Below are 25,835 nucleotides of genomic sequence, written 5' to 3' on the forward strand. Positions count from 1 at the left end.
CCCTCCATGTCTTCAATGTAAGAGTAATAATTGGGTTTTTGTTTTAATCCTGTCAATAGAAATAGGGTCTGCTATAAGGAGAAGACAATGCAAAGGCATATCACAATATTGACTCTCAATTTCAAGCCATGACAAATCCTTTGGTTGTTAAATCCATGATGTTAAATCAAATCAAATCAAATGATATTAGTCACATACACTTGTTTAGCAGACATTATAGCGGGTGTAGCGAAATGCTTATGCTTCTAGCTCCGACAGTGCAGTAATATCTAACAATTACACAACATATACCCAATACACACAAAAAAGTAAGGAATGGGATTCAAGAATATATACATGGACAAGCAATGACAGAGCGGCATGGACTAAGATACAGAATAATATTATAGAATAGAATGCAGTATATACATATGAGATGAGTAGTACAAGATATGTAAACATTATTAAAGTGACTAGTGTTCCATTTCTTAAAGTGGCAAGTGATTTCAATAGGCAGCAGCAGCCTCCAATGTGCTAGTGATGGCTATTTAACAGTCTGATGGCCTTGAGATATAAGCAGTTTTTCATTCTCTCGGTCCCAGCTTTGATGCACCTGTACTGACCTTGCCTTCTGGATGATAGTGGGGTGAACAGGCAGTGGCTCTGGTGGTGGATGTCCTTGATGATCTTTTTGACCTTCCTGTGACATCGGGTGCTGTATGTGTCTTGGAGGGCGGGTAGTCTGTCCCCGGTAATGCGTTCGGCAGACCGCATCACCCTCTGGAGAGCCCTGCGGTTGTGGGCGGTGCAGTTGCCGTACCAGGTGGTGATACAGCCCGACAGGATGCTCTCAATTGTGCATCTGTAAAAGATTGTGAGGGTTTTAGGTGATAAGCCACATTTCTTCAGCCTCCTGCTCTGTTGCGCCTTCTTCACCACACTGTCTGCGTGGGTGGACCATTTCAGTTTGTCGGTGATGTGTACGCCAAGGAACTTGAAGCTTTCCACCTTCTCCACTGCGGTCCCGTCGATGTGGATAGGGGGGTGCACCCTCTGCTGTTTCCTGAAGTCCACTATCATCTCCTTTGTTTTGTTGATGTTGAGTGAGAGGTTATTTTCCTGGCACCACACTCCCAGAGCCCTCACCTCCTCCCTGTAGGCAGTCTCGTCATTGTTGGTAATCAAGCCTACTACTGTTGTGTCATCTGCAAACTTGATGATTGAGTTGGAGGCGTGCTTGGTCACGCAGTCATGGGTGAACAGGGAGTACAGGAGGGGGCTGAGCACGCACCCTTGTGGGGCCCCAGTGTTGAGGATCAGCGAAGTGGAGATGTTGTTTCCTACCTTCACCACCTGGGGGCGGCCCGTCAGGAAGTCCAGGACGCAGTTGCACAGGGCGGGGTTCAGACCCAGGGCCCCGAGCTTAATGATGAGCTTGGAGGGTACTATGGTGTTGAATGCTGAGCTATAGTCAATGAACAGCATTCTTACATAGGTATCCCGCTTGTCCAGATGGGATAGGGCAGTGTGCAGTGTGATGGCAATTGCATCGTCTGTGGATCTATTGGGGCGGTAAGCAAATTGAAGTGGGTCTAGGTTGACAGGTAAGGTAGAGGTGATATGATCCTTGACTAGTCTCTCAAAGCACTTCATGATGACAGAGGTGAGTGCTACAAGGCAATAGTCATTTAGTTCAGTTACCTTTGCTTTCTTGGGTACAGGAACAATGGTGGCCATCTTGAAGCATGTGGGAACAGCAGACTGGGAAAGGGAGAGATTGAATATGTCCATGAACACACCAGCCAGCTGGTCTGCGCATGCTCTGAGGACGCGGCTAGGGATGCCGTCTGGGCCGGCAGCCTTGCGGGGGTTAACATGCTTAAATGTCTTAATCACGTCGGCCATGGAGAAGGAGAGGACACAGTCCTTGGTAGTGGGCCTCGTCAGTGGCACTGTGTTATCCTCAAAGCGGGCGAAGAAGGTGTTTAGCTTGTCTGTAAGCGAGACGTCGGTGTCGTCGACGTGACTGGTTTTATTTTTGTAGTCCGTGATTGTCTGTAGACCCTGCCACATACGTCTCGTGTCTGAGCCGTTGAATTGTGACTCCACTTTGTCTCTATACTGATGTTTTGCCAGTTTAATTGGCTTGCGGAGTGAGTAGCTACACTGTTTCTATTCTGCCATATTCCCAGTCACTTTGCCATGGTTGAATGCGGTGGTTCGCGCTTTCAGATTTGCACGAATGCTGCCGTCTATCCACGGTTTCTGGTTAGGGTAGGTTTTAATAGTCACAGTGGGCACAACATCACCTATACACTTCCTGATAAACTCCATCACCGTTTCAGTGTATATGTCTAAATTATTTTCGGAAGCTACCCAGAACATATCCCAGTCCGCGTGATCAAAACAATCTTGAAGCGTGGATTCCGATTGGTCAGACCAGCGTTGAATAGTCCTTAGCACGGGTACTTCCTGTTTGAGTTTTTGCCTATAGGAAGGGAGAAGCAAAATGGAGTCGTGTTCAGATTTGCCGAAAGGAGGGCGGGGGAGGGCCTTATAACCATCCCGGAAGTTTGAATAGCAATGGTTGAGGATTTTAGCAGCGCGAGTACAACAGTCGATATGTTGATCTTCGACAGCCTAGTCCTCAAATTTGCTTTGTTAAAATCCCCGGCTACAATAAATGCAGCCTCAGGATATGTGGTTTCCAGTTTGCAGGTCCAGTGAAGTTCTTTGAGGGCCGTCGTGGTATCGGCTTGAGGGGGGATATACACGGCTGTGACTATAACCGAAGAAAATTATCTTGGGAGATAATACGGTCGGCATTTGATTGTGAGAAATTCTAGGTCGGGTGAACAGAAGGACTCGAGTTCCTCTATGTTACTACAATTACACCATCAGTCGTTAATCATGAAACACACACCTCCGCCCTTCTGCTTCCCGGAGAGATATTTATTCCTGTCTGCGCGATGAACTGAGAACCCATCTGGCTGGACCGATTTCAACAGAATATCCCAAGAGAGCCAAGTTTCCGTGAAACAGAGTATGTTACAGGCCTTGATGTCTCTCTGGAAAGAAATCCTTGCCCGTAGTTCGTCGACTTTGTTAACCAAAGATTGAAGATTAGCGAGTAGAATACTTGGAAGCGGTGGGTGGTGTGCGCGCCTCCTAAGTCAGACCAGCAGGCCGCTCCGAGTGCCTCTCCTCCGCCGGCAATGTTTTGGGTCAGCCACTGGAATCAGTTCAGTTGCCCTGGGGAGAGCAAACAAAGGATCTGCTTCGGGAAAGTCGTATTCCTGGTCGTAATGCTGGTGAGTTACCGCCGCTCTGATATCCAATAGTTTTTGGATGTAATGATGCAAAACATTTTCTGAGCTAATAATGTAAAAAATAATACATAAAAAAAACAAAATACTGCAAAGTTTCCTAAGAGCTAGTCGCGAGGCTGCCAACTTCATTGGCGCCAGGTATGCTATGTGATTAAGTTGCGCTGCCCAGTAATATGATTTAAAGTTAGGGAGGCCAAGCTCACCCAATTCTTTGAACAGCTGTAGTTTTTTATAACTAATATGGGCCTTCTTGGTAAGACATTCGTTTTCACTGAAGCAACTCGACCTGCTAGAGATATAGGGAGGGGCATCCAACGGTCTAGATCTTCAGTGATTTTACTAATCACAGGGGTTAGTTCAAAGCATATAGTTTCCCATAGTCTGATGTAATATTAACACCCAAGTAACGCATGCTTGTATCAGTCCACTTAAATGCGTAGTTGTCTTTGATACTTGAGGGTGCATCACCAAATGTCATCATTGCAATAGTTTTACCAACGTTAATTTTATAGCCTGATGTAGGACCATATTCACCTATTAATTTGAATATATTTGGAATCGTTGTCTCAGCCTCTGTTATGTACAGGATGATATCGTCTCCATATAGCGATATCTTGTGTTCATTTGGCCCCACCTGCAGACCATGAATATTTATGGCACTTCGAATAGCTTCCGCCAGAGGTTCTATACTAAGGGCAAATAACAGTAGCGAGAGACAATCTCCTTGACGGTTTCCTCGTTGTAGGGAAAAGGAATGTGACATATTCCCATTCGTTCTAACAGATGATTTCGTACTTGAATATATCAACTCTATCCATTTCAAAAATATATCAACTCTATCCACTGTCTAGTGGGTCCTTACCTGGCTTCTTTAACAGGTATTTATTGTGCTCTATAATCTCATGAAGAAACCCTGTGGCACCCCCATAGAGACTGCCATAGGTCCAGACAACAGGCCCTCCGATTTGACACATTGAACTCTATCTGAGAAGTAGTTGGTGAACCAGGCGAGGCAGTCATTTGAGAAACCAAGGCTATTTAGTCTGCCAATAAGAATGCGGTGGTTGACAGAGTCGAAAGCCTTGGCCAGGTCGATGAAGACGGCTGCACAGTACTGTCTATTAACGATCGCGGTTATAATATTGTTTAGGACCTTGAGCGTGGCTGAAGTGCACCCATGACCAGCTCGGAAACCGGATTGCATAGCGGGGAAGGTACGGTGGGATTCGAAATGGTCGGTGATCTGTTTGTTAACTTGGCTTTCAAATACTTTCGAAAGGCAGGGCAGGATGGATATAGGTCTGTAACAGTTTGGATCTAGAGTGTCACCCCCTTTGAAGAGGGGGATGACCGCGGCAGCTTTCCAATCTCTGGGGATCTCAGACGTTACGAAAGAGAGGTTGAACAGGCTAGTAATAGGGGTTGCGACAATTTCGGCGGCTAGTTTTAGAAAGAAAGGGTCCAGATTGTCTAGCCCAGCTGATTTTTAGGGGTCCAGATTGTGCAGCTCTTTCAGAATGTCAGCTGTCTGAATTTGTGTGAAGGAGAAGCGGAGGGGGCATGGGCAAGTTGCAGCGGAGGTTGCAGAGCTGTTGGCCGGAGTAGTGGTAGCCAGATGGAACGCATGGCCAGCCGTAGCAAAATGCTTGTTGAAATTCTCGATTATTGTAGATTTATCGGTGGTGATAGTGTTTCCTAGCCTCAGTGCAGTGGGCAGCTGGGAGGAAGTGCTCTTATTCTCCATGGACTTTACAGTGTCCCAAAACTTTTTGGAGTTAGTGCTACAGGATGCATATTTCTGTTTGAAAAAGTTAGCCTTTGCTTTCCTAACTGCTTGTGTATATTGGTTCCTAACTTCCCTGAAAAGTTGCATATCGCGGGGGCTATTTGATGCTAATGCAGTATGCCACAGGATGTTTTTGTGCTGGTCAAGGGCAGTTAAGTATGAGGAGAACCAGGGGCTATATCTGTTCTTAGTTCTGTATTTTTTGAATGGAGCATGTTTATTTAAGATTGAGAGGAAATTACTTTTAAAGAACAACCAGGCATCCTCTACTGACGGAATGGCGATACAGTTTGGGCTGAGGCTAAACATAAACAGGATGCGGTACCGTAAAAAGGAACAGTCCAGCAGGCATCAGCTGTATATCTGAGTTATCATATGGTCTGGTGAACAGCAATAGGATAGTTCGGAGGTAGTTCGGGGTCTGCTAAAGCACTAGCGAGCAAGAGGCCACGGCTAGCGTGTGCTAGCGGGCATGGGCTAGCAGATGGAATCTTCGTGGTCGACGTCGTAACGGGAAGCCTGTTGTAACCACATCAGATGATTTCGTCGGCAGACCAGTCGTGTTGGATCGGCTGGGCTCCGTGTCAACACTAGGTGGTCCCGTCCGGTTGACAGAGAGGTAGATAGCTGGGAGATGGGCCTGGCACACGCTCTGCAGACTGGCCGAATAATAGTCCAGGCTAGAGCTGGCTGGTAGGTGGTGCAGGCCACGGACAATGGTGAAAAACCGCTAACGGTAGCTAATAGCAAGTAGCTAGTTAGCTGGCTACTCCCGTCCGGTAGACCGAGAGGTAGATAGCCGGGATATGGGCCTGGCTCTAGGCTAGCTCGAGGCTAACTGGTGCTTGCATCGGGGGCAGTGGTGATTAGCCAAACAGCAACATCCATTCGGTTGCGGCTAGCTAGTTGCGATCCGGTGATTAATGTCCAGTGATACAATTATTCCGGCAGAAAAATCCAATGTTCTGGGTGAAATACCGCTAACTGTGGCTAATAGCAAGTAGCTAGTTAGCTGGCTAGCTAGTTTCAACTGGAGATTCTAGATAAAAGGTACGTCAATAATAGAATCCGTTCCACATTGAGTGAGGCGGGTTGCAGGAAAGTATATTTTGTAGAAGGATGAAAAGTCTGATAGGGAAATATGTACAAAAAATACAGAAAAAGAGGGTATTTACAGGCTATTTACAGACACACAACAAAAACAGGACTGCACTGCTACTCCATCTTGGATAGCTTCAAATGTATGAGAAAGTCCTCTGGAGAGGAAACATCTTTATATATTTATTATATAGGGTCTCGTAGTACTCAGCAAATGTCTTATTTATTTATATGGGACAATAAGTACATTTGCCCTTCAAAGTTCTGATCAAATCAAATCAAATCTAATTGTATTTGTCACATGTGCCGAATACAACAGGTGTAGACCTTACCGTGAAATGCTTACTTACAAGCCCCTTAACCAACAAGAAATAGAGTTAAGAAAATATTTACTAAATAAACAGTAACAAAATAAAAAATAAAAAAGTAACACAATAAAATAATAATAACAAGGTTATATACAGTGCCGAGTCAATATGCGGGGGTACAGGTTAGTCGAGGTAATTTGTACATATAGGTAAGGGTAAAGTGACTGTGCATAGATAATAAACAGCGAGTAGCAGCAGTGTAAAAACAAAGGGGGTGGGGGGGGTCAATGTAAATAGTCCGGGTGGACATTTAATTAATTGTTCAGCAGTCTTATGGCTTGGGGGTAGAAGCTGTTAAGGAGCCTTTTGGTCCTAGACTCGGTGCACCGGTACCGCTTGCCATGCGGTAGCAGAGAGAACAGTCCATGACTTGGGTGACTGGAGTCTTTGACAATTTTTTGGCCCTTCCTCTGACACCGCCTAGTATATAGGTCCTGGATGGCAGGAAGCTTTGCTTCTGATATTGGGAATACATCGTTCAGCTGAATCCTTTTTAAGTTGCAGTGTAAGACTTTTCCCTGATTTGTCTCCCTGAGTATAGTATTTATATTGTATAGAACCCTCAGCTTTATAAATAAGAAGCATATTAAGCTCCCCTTTCGCTGCAGTCAACTGAATTAGTGTCTCCATCCCCTTGTTTCTTAGGTCTTTCTTCTAATTTCTCTCTCAATCTTCTCTTCTTTTTGTATACGTACTTTTTTGAGCAGAGATGAATAGGCTATGATTTGACCCCTAAGATAAGCCTTAGCACTCTCCCATAAAAAGGTTGGGCTGACACCTTCTGTTGAGTTAAATTCCAAAAATGTTGTAAGTTCATCTTGAATAACCTTTTGAAAACAAGTTTCTTCAATAAGAGAAGCGTTTAGCCTCCACCTGTATGTATTAGGTTGTTGATCTTTTAACTTTAGTTTTAGGGATACCGGACTATGATCTGAGATGGTGATGTTATTAATAATACCGTTTTCTACCTGATGAGCTAAGGTCTGAGTGATAAGAAAAAAGTATATCCTAGAGTAAGTCCCATGAGGATTTGAAAATAAAGTATAATCTTTTGTTGTTGGGTTTAACTTTCTCCAAATATCAATAAACCTCTGTACTTTACGGTGAAAATTTTAATATGGGACCACCTAGTCGTGACTTGTCCAAATGTGGAGATAATGTGCAATTAAAGTCACCTCCAACCACACAATGTGTATTTGAATGCTTAGCAATCTCTAAGAAACATCTATTAATAGATTGTGGGGAATCCTCATTTGGTGCATACAAATTAGCAAAAGTAAAATGTATGCCATATAATAAGCACTGAATAATAACAAACCGACCCTCTGCATCAGTTATACAAACACCATTTCTTTTTGAGGAGGAATGAGAGGAGAAAAAAGTCTAACCTACCCATTCCCGTTTAAGCTTTTTTGTGCTCCTCAAGTGGGTCTCCTGGAGAAGGGCAATGTCACAATCCATTTGTTTTAGCTGTGTCAATCTTTTTTTCCGTTTAAGCCCTTCACGTTTTAAATCAAAATGTTAAGTGATTTCATTGTCAGTATAAAGTGTCAATATAAAACACTACAGACCTTGATTTGAATTGAACTTTTCCTTGTACCCATAACTGCAGACATAAATGCTCCTTTGTTTTTCATTTCAATACAAAACACACACAGAAACAACAAGAACATCAACACAAAAATAAGTGTCTCCACTAGAAAGAAGTGAGCCCGAACAGTGAAATAGAACACATAAGACTGCCACATTCCTGGGTGGCAGATCTTGGGAGTGTGGTGTTCTTTAAACAAGGGGGGTTCCTCACAAGACTCAGTAGCGGGCAATTGTGGAAACAAAGTGATATTTCGGCCTATATTATAGTATATCTGACCTAGTATTTATCACTAGAAAATTTCACTTCAGCGACCTATCATTTAAAGAGTAGCCTGGATACAAAAATAAATACATAAATAAGAAACAAAAAAGGTGAGGAGCCCATAAACAAACCCGCATGGATGAGACTTCCCTGCACTCCGTTATAAACTATGAAATATAGCCCCATAGCCTATTAAATGTTTTCCCAACTCAAATAATATTAGGCTATAAGAAAACAGAACACCCCCACAAAACAAATACAAGCATATGCAGGCAGGCATAGTAACTGTCTCTCGTTCCAAAGCAGGCTGTCCTAAACAGTAAGGGTTAAATGCTGGAAATGAAATGTAATCCAAAAGCATTGTCAGCAAATTTTTGGCTAATATTTTCAGTAACCTACATTTGGGTAGCCTATATGTAATTGCCATAAAATAACGTTACAAATAAATACAAATAAATAATCTTTACTCTATAGCCTACTAAAAGAGAAAGTGGGAATGAGGAAAGCATCTCGACAAACTATAGGTCAAAAATACCTAAAAATAGTTAAGCCCCCTTTACTGGCTCAAATAGTTGACCAATTAGCCTGTTACCAACTCTTAGTAAACTATTGGAAAAAATTGTGTTTGACCAGATACAATGCTATTTTACAGTAAACAAATTGACAACAAACAAGCACAGCACTTACATTTTAGTCATTTAGCAGACGCTCTTATCCAGAGCGACTTACAGTTAGTGAATACATATATATATATATTTTTTTAATACTGCCCCCCCCCTGGGAAACGAACCCACAACCCTGGCATTGCAAACGCCATGCTCTATCAACTGAGCTACATCCCTGCCGGCCATTCCCTCCCCTACCCTGGACGACGCTGGGCCAATAGTGCGCCGCCCATGAGTCTCCCGGTCGCGGCCGGCTGCGACAGAGCCTGGATTCGAACCAGGATCTCTAGTGGCACAGTTAGCACTGCGATGCAGTGCCTTAGACCACTGCGCCACTCAGGAGACATGGTGACTTACACAAATGACTGATGATTGGCTGAGAGAAATTGGCTAAAAGATTGTGGGGGCTATTTAGTTAGACCAGTGCGACTTTTGACATTATCGATCATAGTCTGTATGTGTTATGCTATATTGTAGATACAAAGTTACCAGTCTAACAGAACACAGAGGGTGTTCTTTAATGGAAGCCTCTCCAACATAATCCAGGTAGAATCAGGAATTCCCCAGGGCAGCTGTCTAGGCCCATTACTTTTTTAAATCTTTACTAATGACATACCACTGGCTTTGAGTAAAGACAGAGTGTCTATGTGTGCGGATGACTCAACACTATACATGTCAGCTACTACAGCGACTGAAATGACTGCAACACTTAACAAAGAGTTGCAGTTAGTTTCAGAGTGGGTGGCAAGGAATAAGTTAGTCCTAAATCTTTCTAAAACTAAAAGCATTGTATTTGGGACAAATCATTCACTAAACCCTAAACCTCAACTAAATCTTGTAATAAATTATGTGGAAATTCAGCAAGTTGAGGTGACTAAACTGCTTGGAGTAACCCTGGATTGTAAACTGTCATGGTCAAAACATATTGATACAACAGTAGCTAAGATGGGGAGAAGTATGTCCATAATAAAGTGCTGCTCTACCTTCTTAACAGCAGTATCAACAAGGCAGGTCCTACAGGCCCTAGTTTTGTCACACCTGGAATACTGTTCAGTCGTGTGGTCAGGTGTCACAAAAAAGGACAGGGCAGCACGGCTGGCCCTTGGATGTACACAGAGTGTTAATATTAATAATATGCATGTCCCATTCCCCCCGAAAAAAAATTAAATAATAATAATAATAATAATATGCATGTCGAGCTCTCCTGGCTCAAAGTGGAGGAGAGATTGACTTCATCACTACTTGTGTTAATGAGAGGTTGGGTGCACCGAGCTGTCGTTTTGAGCGACTGGCGCACAGCTCGGTCACCCATGCATACCCCACAAGACATGCCACCAGAGGTCTCTTCACAGTCCCCAAGTCCAGAACAGACTATGGGAGGCGCACAGTACTACATAGAGCCATGACTACATGGAACTCTATTCCACATCAAGTAACTGATGCAAGTAGTACAATTAGATATAAAAAACAAATTAAAAAACATCTTATGGAACAGCGGGGACTGTGAAGCAACACAAACATAGGCGCAGACACATGCATACACACACACGATAACATACGCACTATACACACGTACACATGGATTTTTGTACTGTAGATATGTGGTAGTGGTGGAGTAGGGGCCTGTTTTTAAAATTGTATGAACTGCCTTAATCTTGCTGGACCCCAGGAAGAGTAGCTGCTGCATTGGCAGCAGCTAATGGGGATCCATAATAAATACACATACAAAAGATTGATGAATTAGTCCAGCAAAACGGTCCCAATTATGAGCATAAATCCAGGTAGTTTCAAGTTCTTACAGTGGCTTGCGAAAGTATTCACCCCCCTTGGCATTTTTCCTATGTTGATACCTTACAACCTGGAATTAAAATGGATTTTTTGGGGGGTTGTATCATTTGATTTACATAACATGCCTACCACTTTGAAGATGCAAAATATGTTTTCTTGTGAAATAAACAAGAAATAAGACAAAAAAACTGAAAACTTGAGCGTGAATAACTATTCAACCCCCCCCTCCCAAAATCAATACTATTCACCCCCCGAAAGTCAATACTTTGTAGAGCCACCTTTTGCAGCAATTACAGCTGCAAGTCTCTTGGGGTATGTCTCTATAAGCTTGGCACATCTAGCCACTGGGATTTTTGCCCATTCTTCAAGGCAAAACTGCTCCAGCTCCTTCAAGTTGGATGGGTTCCGCTGGTGTACACCAATCTTTAAGTCATACCACAGATTCTAAATTGGATTGAGGTCTGGGCTTTGACTAGGCCATTCCAAGACATTTAAATGTTTCCCCTTAAACCACTCAAGTGTTGCTTTAGCAGTATGCTTAGGGTCATTGTCCTGCTGGAAGGTGAACCTCCGTCCCAGTCTCAAATCTATGGAAGACTGAAACAGGTTTCCCTCAAGATTTTCCCTGTATTTAGCGCCATCCATCATTCCTTCAATTCTGACCAGTTTCCCAGTCCCTGCCGATGAAAAACATGGTGTTCTCGGGGTGATGAGAGGTGTTGGGTTTGTGCCAGACATAGCGTTTTCCTTGATTGCCAAAAAGCTCAATTTTAGTCTCATCTGACCAGAGTACCTTCTTCCATATGTTTGGGGAGCCTCCCACATGCCTTTTGGCGAACACCAAACGTGTTTGCTTATTTTTTTCTTTAAGCAATGGCTTTTTTCTGGCCACTCTTCCGTAAAGCCCAGCTCTGTGGAGTGTACGGCTTAAAGTGGTCCTATGGACAGATACTCCAATCTCCGCTGTGGAGCATTGCAGCTCCTTCAGGGTTATCTTTGGTCTCTTTGTTGCCTCTCTGATTAATGCCCTCCTTGCCTGGTCCGTGAGTTTTGGTGGGCGGCCCTCTCTTGGCAGGTTTGTTGTGGTGCCTTATTCTTTCAATTATTTTATAATGGATTTAATGGTGCTCCGTGGGATGTTCAAAGTTTCAGATCTTTTTTTTATAATCCAACCCTGATCTCTACTTCTCCACAACTTTGTCCCTGACCTGTTTGGAGAGCTCCTTTGTCTTCATGGTGCTGCTTGCTTGGTGGTGCCCCTTGCTTAGTGGTGTTGCAGACTTTGGGGCATTTCAGAACAGGTGTATATATACTGAGATCATGTGACAGATCATGTGACACTTAGATTGCACACAGGTGACTTTGAAGGTAATTGGTTGCACCAGATCTTATTTAGGGGCTTCATAGCAAAGGGGGTGTATACATATGCACGCACCACTTTCCGTTATTTCTTTTTTAGAATTTTCTGAAACAAGTTATTATTTTCATTTCACTCAATTTTGAGTATTTTGTGTATGTCCATTACATGAAATCCAAATCCAAATCCATTTAAATTACAGGTTGTAATGCAACAAAATAGGAAAAACGCCAAAGGGGATTAATACTTTTGCAAGGCACTGTAAGAAGAAGGGGTCGCTTCAGTAGTCAATGTGGACTGGCCAATGTTCCGTGGTAGATTTAGGCTACTTCTTGTGCCGTGATGTTTTTGGCTGCAAATTCTCTCTTGATCCCGTCGTAATTTTTTCTCTTCCGCAGCAGCTCTGCAGAATAGTCATTGAAGAGAGATATGCGCTTGTCCTTGTAGAGTAGTTCTCCCTTGGTTCTCGACAGCTACATTATCTCCTGTTTCGTTTCGAAGTTGAGAATGCGCACGATGATAGCGCTGGGCTTCTGTGTGTCCTACGCTCCGGGCCTGCTCTGGGCTGCAGGTGCCGTTCTGTGGGCCCTCTCCATGACCAAAGGTGTAGCAGCATCTATTTTCTGCCCCCTTTCTGCGTTGGTTTCGACCCCAAAAATGCAAATATTATTACGACGTGAAAGGTTTTCCAACAAGTCTCCCTTCTTTTGCAATTCCTCTACCTGGCCCATCAGGTAGTTAATAGCCTGGTCTTGTTGTATTAGCTTTTTGTCATGTTCCTCATTTTTTCTTTTCAATGTGGATTGTCCGGTTATCATTTTTCTCTAGAGTAGCCTTCATGCCATCGATGAGGTGGCTGTTTCTCGTCAAAATAACTTCAGTTCTGTCATTTACATTTTACATTTACATTTTAATCATTTAGCAGACGCTCTTATCCAGAGCGACTTACAGTTAGTGAGTGCATACATTATTATTAATTTTTTCATACTGGCCCCCCGTGGGAATCGAACCCACAACCCTGGCGTTGCAAACGCCATGCTCTACCAACTGAGCTACATCCCTGCCGGCCATTCCCTCCCCTACCCTGGATGACGGTGGGCCAATTGTGCCGCCCCATGGGTCTCCCGGTCGCGGCCGGCTACGACAGAGAGATGAATCTCCGCCAACTCTGTCTCTGTTTCAGCTGTGATAGCGGCCTCTACCACCTCGTGGAGTTGGGCTCGGTGAGCGATTTAAACACAGTGAACATAGCGGAGTATCTTCTCTTTAATGCCGTCTTTCACTTAAATACTTATCCTTACTCATTGCCAGTCCGATTTAGAAGGTCAAATATGTACTTTTAACTCGTGAAGTTCAATATAGGCCAAAATTGTCACAGAGCTTGATCAGCACACAGCCTTTCCCCAGAATTCCATGCAGGATCCTCCTGACATATGCATTTTGTTGGAAATACATTTTTACGATGTGTATTTGGAAACAAGTCCACCATCAATGACAAAATGTGTGATCATTGCTGTCTCTGGATATTTCTCAGAAAAGCACTAGTTTGCGGTAGTTGTTAGTGTTAGAGCAACATCTAGCTAAATCTACACTTCACTGTTTTCCAAAGTGTTATCTGTTTCTTGCCTGACAGGTGAAGCTGTGTCCAGACAAGTCTGACTAATCAAAATATGAAGTGATAAGCTACATCTACCCCAGCATATGATTTAGATACATGTTATCTTTACCTTCCCCTCTCCTCCATCGCCAAGCAGATCCAAGGCTGTCTTTATCCAGCCAGTCTCTCCAAACACCTGGCTCCTGCCTCATCACTAACCTAGGCTGTCACTTGGATGTCGCTGGCTGGATCAAGAAGGGAAACGATGGGCTTGATATATGTTCAGATGTAATCCTGGGCTAAATCCATGGGAAATATTACACTGTGGAGATGATATCTCTGAGGCTTTCCCACTCCCACTCATCCCATCTCGGTCCCTGTCTCCCGTCCTCATCCCCCCAAAGTCTGAGACGCGGCACCTTCAGAGACTAAAGATGTGTTGAGCACAGTAAAAAAAAAAAAAACTTTTTTCTTCCATTATTTCCTTTAGTAACGATTCGATACGTATCTAGTTACATGGGCTCCGATACGATACAGCAACGATACGTTTTAGTTTGAAACTATTTGGTACGATTAGGTTTGATTAGAGGAACAAATCGATGCGAGTTCAATGCGATACACTGCACTAACATTTGTTGCATTAACACATTCATTTTCCTATCTAAACTAAAATCTGCTGCTGATGGAGCTCATGAGCTGGGCCTCTGAGCTGAATCTGTTTGAGCTGACTTCTGTGTGTGTGTGTCACGTGCATGCATGATTGCAAAAGTGTAAAGACCATTTGGAAGTTTTGACCAACTTGGAGTGAGCTTCTCTTCTTCTCCCGCTTCGACCATGCAGGGTGGGTAGCAAAAGTGAACGCTGTCCTCGTTATGAAATTATCAACTTTACCCTGTATATCTAAGAATGGCCATATGTACTGATTGTTTCAAGCAAAACTACCAAAACTATTGCTGATGGTGAACCTGAACAGTCAAAATCAAATCTAATGTAGGCCTAAGCCTCAATCAGCATGTATAGCCAGATGAGAGTTGTGTCTCTTATTCCAGTAAAACTATTTTCAACAGCGCATTTATTAAAGATAACCTAGCAAATTACATTTGTTGTCACTCCTACTAATAAATCCTAATATTGCACAAGCCATTTTACAATCATTTGAATGCTGAAGGTGTCGCGTAGATGAGCCAGATCAGGAATAGGCCGTCTACCTCTCCTTGGTCAGCGCGTGAAGCTGCGCACAGTGCGCAGTTTGCCTAGGCTACTGATATTGCCTGAGGTTGTTCCGCATGCAAAATGACTTGTAGATCAGTGGTGACCGGTGTCGTTTAAAATGATGGGGGACAATTATATATTTTTTATGAGCATGGCCTTCTTTCTATTACAGCATATTGGATGACTGTCATTCATATTCCATTCACCCAGCTCAATGTAACATTGATAGGTTTATGCTACTACATGATACTCTAATTTTCCCTATACCCATCATGAAGTTGCTACAACCTAGCCTATGAATGAAAGTTTACAACGTAGGTGCACAGGTCGAGATAAATTTGAGTAATCAAGGTGACAGACATTGACACATTCAATACTGCCTTGCACATTATTGCATGCATCTAGCTTATCTAGGGTGTAATCATTAGTCCAACAGTTGCAAATGAGAGTTTCTATTGGACAAATTCAGGTATGTTTATTACCGTTTCATTTAGTTTGCTTCCGTTTAAGAAATGTTTTTCAACAGAATCGGCGGAATTAATACACCCGTGATCACACGCAAACACAGTTCACTTTCATAGCAGCCACATAAAAAAGGCATAATCTCTTTGATCGTTGTATTCCTTCTCGCATCTACGGGCTCTCCTCTCACCTTTGCTTGTGGACTTCAGTGCACAACACAACAGCTTTCTGTGACCAGGCAAAAAAAACTTTCCAGGTCAAACCTTCATATCATAACCGCTAACCGCTACACACAGCCTACATCGTTGTCACCATATTAACGTCATAGTCATTTACATTTTAGTCATTTAGCAGACGCTCTTATCCAGAGCGACTTACAGTTGGTGAATACATATTTTTTTTCATACTGGCCCCCCGTGGGAATCGAACCCACAACCCTGGCGTTGCAAACGCCATGCTCTATCAACTGAGCTACATCCCTGCCGGCCATTCCCTTCCCTACGCTGGACGAATTGTGCGCCGCCCATGAGTCTCCCGGTCGCGGCCGGCTGCGACAGAGCCTGGATTCGAACCAGGATCTAGTGGCACAGTTAGCACTGCGATGCAGTGCCTTAGACCACTGCGCCACTAGAACTAACGCACTAGTAAACCCGCTACAATCATGCAGTACAGTGTACAGTGAGCAGCAAGCAGTTTAGCAGTTACACCGGCGGGCCCCGGTGGCAATAAGTTAATAAAACCAAAAGCTTACCTTGACTTGGAAGAGTTCCAGTGTTGGATAGCCATAGCCCGCTAGCTAACATAGCATCCCTCTTTGTTTGAGCCGGGTGTTTAAGTAGGCTAAGTGAAAGTGAAAACAAAAACAATATATATATATATATATATATATAAGAGAGAGAGAGAGAGAGAGAGAGAGAGAGAGAGAGAGAGAGAGAGAGAGAGAGAGAGAGAGAGAGAGAGAGAGAGAGAGAGAGAGAGAGAGAGAGGGAGGGGGAGAGAGAGAGAGAGAGAGAGAGAGAGAGAGAGAGAGAGAGAGAGAGAGAGAGAGAGAGAGAGGGGAAGAAAAGTATTTAGTCAGCCACCAATTGTGCAAGTTCTCCCACTTAAAAAGATGAGAGAGGCCTGTAATTTACATCATAGGTACACGTCAACTATGACAGACAAAATTAGAATTTATTTTCCAGAAAATCACATTGTAGGATTTTTAATGAATTTATTTGCAAATTATGGTGGAAAATAAGTATTTGGTCAATAACAAAAGTTTCTCAATACTTTGTTATATACCCTTTGTTGGCAATGACACGGGTCAAACGTTTTCTGTAAGTCTTCACAAGGTTTTCACACACTGTTGCTGGTATTTTGGCCCATTCCTCCATGCAGATCTCCTCTAGAGCAGTGATGTTTTGGGGCTGTCGCTGGGCAACACAGACTTTCAACTCCCTCCAAAGATTTTCTATGGGGTTGAGATCTGGAGACTGGCTAGGCCACTCCAGGACCTTGAAATGCTTCTTATGAAGCCACTCCTTCGTTGCCCGGGCGGTGTGTTTGGGATCATTGTCATGCTGAAAGACCCAGCCACGTTTCATCTTCAATGCCCTTGCTGATGGAAGGAGGTTTTCACTCAAAATCTCACGATACATGGCCCCATTCATTCTTTCCTTTACACAGATCAGTCGTCCTGGTCCCTTTGCAGAAAAACAGCCCCAAGGCATGATGTTTCCACCCCCATGCTTCACAGTAGGTATGGTGTTCTTTGGATGCAACTCAGCATTCTTTGTCATATGGTCAGATGAAACCAAAATATAACTTTTTGGTAAAAACTCAACTCGTCGTGTTTGCAGGACATTCTCCCAATCCTCTTCTGGATCATCCAAATGCACTCTAGCAAACTTCAGACGGGCCTGGACATGTACTGGCTTAAGCAGGGGGACACGTCTGGCACTGCAGGATTTGAGTCCCTGGCGGCGTAGTGTGTTACTGATGGTAGGCTTTGTTACTTTGGTCCCAGCTCTCTGCAGGTCATTCACTAGGTCCCCCTGTGTGGTTCTGGGATTTTTGCTCACCGTTCTTGTGATCATTTTGACCCCACGGGGTGAGATTTTACGTGGAGCCCCAGATCGAGGGAGATTATCAGTGGTCTTGTATGTCTTCCATTTCCTAATAATTGCTTCCACAGTTGATTTCTTCAAACCAAGCTGCTTACCTATTGCAGATTCAGTCTTCCCAGCCTGGTGCAGGTCTACAATTTTGTTTCTGGTGTCCTTTGACAGCTCTTTGGTCTTGGCCATAGTGGAGTTTGGAGTGTGACTGTTTGAGGTTGCGGACAGGTGTCTTTTATACTGATAACAAGTTCAAACAGGTGCCATTAATACAGGTAACGAGTGGAGGACAGAGGAGCCTCTTAAAGAAGAAGTTACAGGTCTGTGAGAGCCAGAAATCTTGCTTGTTTGTAGGTGACCAAATACTTATTTTCCACCATAATTTGCAAATAAATTCATTAAAAATCCTACAATGTGATTTTATGGAGAAAAAAAATCTCAATTTGTCTGTCATAGTTGACATGTACCTATGATGAAAATTACAGGCCTCTCTCATCTTTTTAAGTGGGAGAACTTGCACAATTGGTGGCTGACTAAATACTTTTTTTCCCCCACTGTATATATCTCGCTCTCTCTCTCTCTTTTTTCTCCTTCATTTTTGAAGAAATTAATTTGTTCAAAACTGTTGTCTTTTTGTTCAAAACTATTGTCTTTCTCTCTCTTTGAGTCAACTACTCTGTCATGAGCCCTCTCACTCCACTGGGTTACCACCTTAAGTTGTTTCCACTCTGCTCACCACTCTCTCTCTACTCAGCCTAACTAGCTCCACCTGTCCCTGCTCTGCTCGGCTCTAATTACTCTGCCAGCTGCGCTGCATTACCCACTAACCTCTCCCAGTATTTTTAGCCCTGTCTTTCAGCTCTCCTGTGTCAGATCGTCTGCAAAGCTCACACCCGGAACCTGTTTGCTCGCGCTTCTGGCTCACCCTGGTTTTGTGACCCCGGACCTGCCTGGTTTTTGGATACTCTTCTGCCTCAGGAGATCCAGACCTGCTTCTGCCATTACGACTCCTGACTACTCTTCAATCCCGGTAACTCTGACCAGCCTTCTGCCTTGCTACTACGTATTTTGGATTTCCCTTGAACTGTACTGCTGCCTGGTTTCATTCCGCCCCGTTGTGTCTGTGTTTCCTCCCCCCCCCAGGACTTCTGGACCACCAACCACCGGCGTCATCGGACGCATCGCTGCCACTGGGGGGAGGCACAGACCCAGCACATCGGACGGGATAACCCCTGGAGCCTTCACTCACTCCCTACATCCCTTTCCCCCTTAAGTTTAAATAAACTTTCTGGTGTGACGCAATTGTGGTCCTCTTGTCGTCTGTCTGAACCGTGACAGTACGATCTGACCATTATGGACTCAGCGCACACTTCCCCCGACATGGAAACCGAAGAACCTGAGCAACCCACCGCCATGCTACGCCTGGAACACACTGAGAGAGAGCTAGGCCGCATGAGCGGCGACATCACCTCTCTGCTTCAGGCCGGCTACCAACAGCATCAGCAGTTCCAGCAGCACCAGCAGCAGTCCCAGCAGCAGCAACAACAACTCGCCATGATCATTCAACTCCTCACCAACCTGACCCCAGCCAGTCTGCCCACCAGCCCTGCCCCCGAGTTACCTGCCCCGGTCATTGCAGCCGCTGCTCCGAACCCAAGATTGGAAACCCCGAGCGGTTCAACGGCGATTCTACCCAGGTCCGGCCATTCCTGACTAGCTGCCGACTTCAGTTCTCCTTGCAGCCAAGGACCTTCGCCACGGAGGGGGCTAAGGTTGGGTATGCCATCACTCACCTGACGGGCCGAGCTCGACTCTGGGGAACAGCAGAGTTCGAACGTCAAACCCCCGCATGTGCAACCTTCGACCGGTTTGCCGAGGAGATGCTGAGGGTGTTTGACCTGGATTCACCAACCGCAGAGGCGTCTCGTGAACTGTTCAGTATTCGACAAGGCAGACGTACAGTCGCAGACCATTCCATCGACTTCCGAACCCTGGCTAGACGAAGTTCTTGGAACACACCATCGTTGGTGGACGCGTTCTTCCATAGTTTGGCTGACTATATCAAGGACGAGTTGGTCTCCCATTAACTGCCTTCCACTCTTGATGAAGCCATCGCACTGACTGTCAGGATCGACAGAGGGATACAGACCCGTCGTCGTGAGAGGGGGCGCCAAGGTCCACCTACTACCGGCATTCGGAGAGATCCGACTGGGCTCCTGTCATCTACTGCCACTCACCCAGTTCAGCTTGATCAGTCTGAGCCTATGGAGATTGGGCGAGCCTCTCTCACTCCTGCAGAGCGCCAGCGACGCTTCACCTCAAACCTCTGCCTCTATTGTGGAGGTGATGGACATCGTGGTGGTAACCTGCCCTTTAAAGGGCCGAAGCTCACCGGGCATAGGGGGAGTCCGGCTGAGTTCAATGACCATCCAGTCCTCCGACCGCAAACCCCTGCTGCAAGTTCACCTCCGCCTCCCTGACTCAACTCACACCCTGGCTGCTCTGGTGGATTCTGGCGCCGAAGCCAACATAATGGACATCAAGCTGGCACGCCAACTGGGACTGGAGAACCTCCGTTTGACACCTCCTATTCCTGCCCGGGCACTGGACGGACACTTACTCGGATCGGTCACTCATGTCACGGCCCCGGTCTCGATGGGTCTGTCCGGAAACCATCAAGAAACTATCCAGTTTCACCTGCTCCCCCTCTCCAGGCCAACCCCTCATCCTGGGTTACCCATGGCTCCGCCGGCACAACCCTCAGCTCGACTGGGTGACCGGGGTGATCAGGGAGTGGGGAGAGGACTGCCACCGAACCTGCCTGCTTGCCGCCGCACTACCCCCTCGGCCAGTACCTACTAACTCCGCTCCTGACCCCTCCAAGGACCCTGTGTCGATTCTGCCAAGTCCCTGCATCGTTGCAGCTCTGACCTGGGCTGTTGAGGAACAGGTGCTGGAGGCTCTCCGTAACCAGCCAGGTCCCAGCACTTGCCCAGCTGACCGCCTTTTGTCCCCGAAGACCTGAGGTCCCAGGTCGTTCAGTGGGGACATGACTCCCGCCTAGCTTGTCACCCTGGCTCCACCCGCACTTACAACCTGCTCGCCCAGAGGTTCTGGTGGCCCTCTCTGAGGAAGGATGTACGGGAATTCGTCCAAGCCTGCCCCATCTGCAACCAACACAAGTCGTCCTGCCAGCCCCCAGCCGGATTGCTGCAGCCCCTGCCTGTGCCCAGGAGTCCGCTGGTCCCTGCTGCGCCTTGTCCTCCTCCTCCACGGCTCGTCGATGGTGGTCTGGTTTACACCGTCCGCCGCCTGCTTCGGTCCAGACGGAGGGGTAGGGGTCTCCAGTACCTCATTGACTGGGAGGGCTATGGACCTGAGGAAAGGACCTGGGTGCCAGCTAGTCGGATTGTGGATAGGACTCTCATCACCGCTTTCCACCAACGGCATCCTGATCAACCTGCAATCCGTAGGGGGCCGCCCCAGAGGGGTCTCTAACCGTCCTGCCCGCTCGGCTTCCTGTCCTGTGCCTGATCCTGTCTCGGGACCTGTCCCATCTCCCGACCCACGGCCCTCCGGCTTCCTCCGAGGATGAGGACGTTCGCTCGGACCGTTCGGAGGAGTTCTAGCCCTCCTCCGGCTCCCCTCCTCCCGCCCGGCGTGGTGTTGCTCTTGGGACTTCTGGGGCCGTCCCTTGGGGGGGTTCTGTCATGAGCCCTCTCACTCCACTGGGTTACCACCTTAAGTTGTTTCCACTCTGCTCACCACTCTCTCTCTACTCAGCCTAACTAGCTCCACCTGTCCCTGCTCTGCTCGGCTCTAATTACTCTGCCAGCTGCGCTGCATTACCCACTAACCTCTCCCAGTATTTTTAGCCCTGTCTTTCAGCTCTCCTGTGTCAGATCGTCTGCAAAGCTCACACCCGGAACCTGTTTGCTCGCGCTTCTGGCTCACCCTGGTTTTGTGACCCCGGACCTGCCTGGTTTTTGGATACTCTTCTGCCTCAGGAGATCCAGACCTGCTTCTGCCATTACGACTCCTGACTACTCTTCAATCCCGGTAACTCTGACCAGCCTTCTGCCTTGCTACTACGTATTTTGGATTTCCCTTGAACTGTACTGCTGCCTGGTTTCATTCCGCCCCGTTGTGTCTGTGTTTCCTCCCCCCCCCCCCCCAGGACTTCTGGACCACCAACCACCGGCGTCATCGGACGCATCGCTGCCACTGGGGGGAGGCACAGACCCAGCACATCGGACGGGATAACCCCTGGAGCCTTCACTCACTCCCTACATCCCTTTCCCCTTAAGTTTAAATAAACTTTCTGGTGTGACGCAATTGTGGTCCTCTTGTCGTCTGTCTGAACCGTGACATACTCACCATATTGTATGCACTGTACTGCTAGCTAGCTGTAGCTTATGCTTTCAGTACTAGATTAATTCTCTGATCCTTTGATTGGGTGGAGCTCTGATAGGTCGGAGGACATCCTCCGGAAGTTGTCATAATTACTGTGTAAGTCTATGGAACCACGAGCCGCCTAGGTTTTGTATTGAAGTCAATGTACCCAAAGGAGGACAAAAACAAGCTGTCCTCCGGCTACACCAGGGTGCTACCCTACAGAATGATGTTGGGGCTACTGTAGACCTTCATTGCAAAACAGTGTGTTTTAATCAATTATTTGGTGACGTGAATATATTTAGTATAGTTTTATCTAAAAAGGATAACTTCTTTAATGTTTCACTATTTTTATTTTTATGAAACTCACTGAGGAGAATGGTCCTCCCCTTCCTCCTCTGAGGAGCCTCCACTGTTGTAGGTCAATGACTGTCAACACAATTACATGCTTAGTTCAACACTGAAGGAGAGGACGCAGTTGTCACAAAGGGTGAGAGGTATTTTCAGAAGGTAGAAAGTAATTTGAGCAAAAAAATCTGTGAACCAGCAATTCGTACACTTTGACTCGATTTCCTGGCCGATGCATGCTACATTTGGATCCGTTGGGGGTCTCGCAGACCGATGCACTCATCTGCACTCACATTTTAAACATTTGAACCGGGAAAAAATATGCTAAATAGAACCATATAGGGTTCTTCGGTTTGTCCCCATAGTTCTTCATAGAACCCCCTGTATATGGTTCTACCTAGAGCCCTATATGAAGGGTTCTGCCTAGAACCCTCTATAAAGGGTTCTACCAAGAACCATTTTGTTATCTCAAGGTTCTTGCTAGAACCCTCTATGAAGGGTTCTACCGAGAACCATTTAATCTTTGGAGGGTTCTTCCTAGAACCGTCTATGAACGGTTCCACCAGCCTTATTAGCATTTAAAATTAATTCTTTATGACAGTAATTACATATATCATAAGGCCTTTCTTTGAGGGCCTAGTTATACCCTAACACAGTGGTGTTAGATAACTCCTGCTTTACAGGCCACATCAGGCCTGCAAGTCACATTATGCTGGCTTGGCAAAGTGATTTGTAATTCCTATTGGAATCCAACCAGAGTTAGGATATCCAACAAATGGATTTTTTTATCACCCGCATCCTGCATTCAGAATGACTTCCAGGGTAGGGAAGATTGAATACTGAGACTACCTCAATTATCTAAACTGGAACAATCATCCCAGTAATGGGTGCAATAAGTATAACTACTAACAGAATGGATTAGTTTATATAAATGTATGTTATTTATCTTTGTGGAGCATAACATTTATCAACCAATAATTGTACATGCAAAAACACAGATATTAAAACAAACAATTCTGAAAATCACCTTGCAGTAGAGCATGCTTGAACATATGGCTCTATGTAGAACCCTTCTTGCCTCCTAAATAATCCTTATTGCCTTCCAAAGAATCATCAAAGAATCCTTTATTCCAAAAATGGTTCTTAGGATGTTAAATTGTTTTCTTGTTTTTGTTTTTTTTCACCTTTATTTAACCAGGTAAGCCAGTTGAGAACAAGTTCTCATTTACAACTGCGACCTGGCCAAGATAAAGCAAAGCAGTGCGATAAAAACAACAACACAGAGTTACATATGGGGTAAACAAAACATACAGTCAATAACACAATAGAAAATCTATATACAGTGTGTGCAAATGTAGTAAGTTATGGAGGTAAGGCAATAAATAGGCCATAGCGCAAAATAGTTAACATTTCATATTAACACTGGAATGATAGATGTGCAAAAGATGATGTGCAAATAGAGATACTAGGGTGCAAATTAGCAAAATAAATAACAATATGGGGATGAGGTAGTTGGGTGGGCTAATTTCAGAATGGCTGTGTACAGGTGCAGTGATTGGTAAGCTGCTCTGACAACTGATGCTTTAAAGTTAGTGAGGGAGATAAGAGTCTCCAGCTTCAGAGATTTTTCCAGGTAGAACCCTTTGCCTTACAAAGAACCCTTGTCTTCCAAAAAGGGTTCTTCAGATCAAAGCGGTTCTTGGTAGAACCCTATCCCTTTTTTCTAAGAGTGCAGTAAAGGGCATATTGCTTAATGTCAAGTGATGGAAAACATGCATCCAAACGGGAAGGGGACGAGACCACATTTTAACTTTGTTATTCTCTTATCACTGATGAAGGAACCCTATCTACTGCTTTAAAAAATGCTTAAAAGATAAATGTGATATCTGAAAAATACAAGATCAACCTTGGGTAAAGACATGATACCATTGCCTTTGTGTTAGCAGAATGTGTTTTCTTAAAAAGATGTACCCTTGTCAATAATGACAAAAACGTTGCATCCCTTTCTTCCTCAATGTTGCACTTCTAATGTCCTCTTTGCTCTGCTGTTTTGTCTCCTTCAGATCTGGTTTGCCTTTGTCAATGGATTCTCTGGTCAGATTCTGTTTGAACGCTGGTGCATCGGCCTGTACAATGTGGTGAGTGTTTATGTGATTTACTCTCCTCTCTCCATTACTGTGAAAGAGTCTGTTTTAGAATTCCCCTCCCCTGTCGCTCTCTGGCAAGAAAACATATTTTCTGTGGCACCCCAGACGTTTTCCCCTTACTGCAGGACCATATCATCAATATCCTGAGACATTTCCCATTTATTTATGACCTGTTGTTAAGTCCATATTCCCCTCGTGCCCCGAACTATGTCCTGAATGTGGAAAGAACAACAGCCTTGCATGCCCCCAAAGAGTGTAGTTAGCGAAGGTGGTCATTTGTGAATGATAAAGGAACAGGTTGAATAGAGCAGCACATAACCAGCTCTGAGCAACTGGTGTCCCACAGGGTTCGGTTTTGGGTCTAATTAACCTATGTTTCCTGTCTGTCAAATGAAAGGAGCGAACGGGTGGAAAGAATGTGTATTTTAACACTGCAACAAAAAATGTGAATAGTACATTGTTTGGGTTTGAAGGAGTTGACGTGTAGCTTTATGCGGTTTATTAAAGATATACCCACGTCCATAAACAAAAGCGAGTGAGGGAAGTGAGAGGAGAGAAGTGCCCGCACACCGTTGACGGAACGCAAATGAAAGTGATTTCATCGTCGACCAAGAAATTAGAACATGGCTGTTTTCGAGATTGCTCAATAAACTGCCAACATTTTAAAGCAACAACAGTGTAAGGGGGGGCTGGGGGGCTACTCTTTCACTTTACCTAAAAAGCGGGGAAATTCCACAGGCTCTGTGGGAGTCTGTTGGAGGCAGTGGGCCGAATCCGCCCCTCAATGGCGATGCTCGGCACCCTGAATGAGAAACGAGCCCATGCAGTGGAGCATGTCCTCCTGCGTTCCACAAGCCCCGGCCTGCAGTCTGGAGCCTGCAGATGGGCCAGTGTGGAACTCACACCACTGACCCGCAGAGTCCCCCAGCTACACAATACTGACACTTCTCTCTCTGTTCTCTCACTCCTCTTTCTCTCTCTCTCTCTCTCTCTCTCTCTCTCTCTCTCTCTCAGCAGCTGCTGCAGAGAGAAACATTACAATACCACATAGAAATTACACTAGCTCCGCGAAAATACCTGCTAACTAGTCAAGGGCATCGCAGATGTTAGTCCGAGATGGCTTTTGCATATGAATGGAACGTGTCAAATCAAAATAAAACCCCAAAAGTTCTACACGCTCAACAGCCTCCACTCAATAGAATCAGGGCAAGTCATAACTTCAGCATATGGGCGAACAATGCAAAAGCTAAGCAAAAATGTTTTTCATTTTCAATAGGCTGTGTACACTGTTTACAAAACAAAAAACTGTTTACAATGTTCACAAATGTGGGATGAACTGGGCATGAACTGTCT

At 45.2% G+C, this 25,835-nt stretch overlaps 1 protein-coding gene across 1 annotated transcript in view; it reads left to right on the forward strand.

The window, feature by feature from the left end:
* Positions 1-25,835, forward strand: part of LOC121534793 (phospholipid-transporting ATPase IA) — a 304,677-nt gene that overhangs the window by 243,873 nt on the left and 34,969 nt on the right. Inside the window, 1 exon segment of the mRNA XM_041841366.2 lies at positions 24,399-24,473. Coding sequence (XP_041697300.1) covers positions 24,399-24,473 — 75 coding nt within the window.

This window comes from Coregonus clupeaformis, chromosome 2 (genome assembly GCF_020615455.1).
Source record: "Coregonus clupeaformis isolate EN_2021a chromosome 2, ASM2061545v1, whole genome shotgun sequence".
In the NCBI taxonomy this organism is placed as follows: Eukaryota; Metazoa; Chordata; class Actinopteri; order Salmoniformes; family Salmonidae; genus Coregonus; species Coregonus clupeaformis.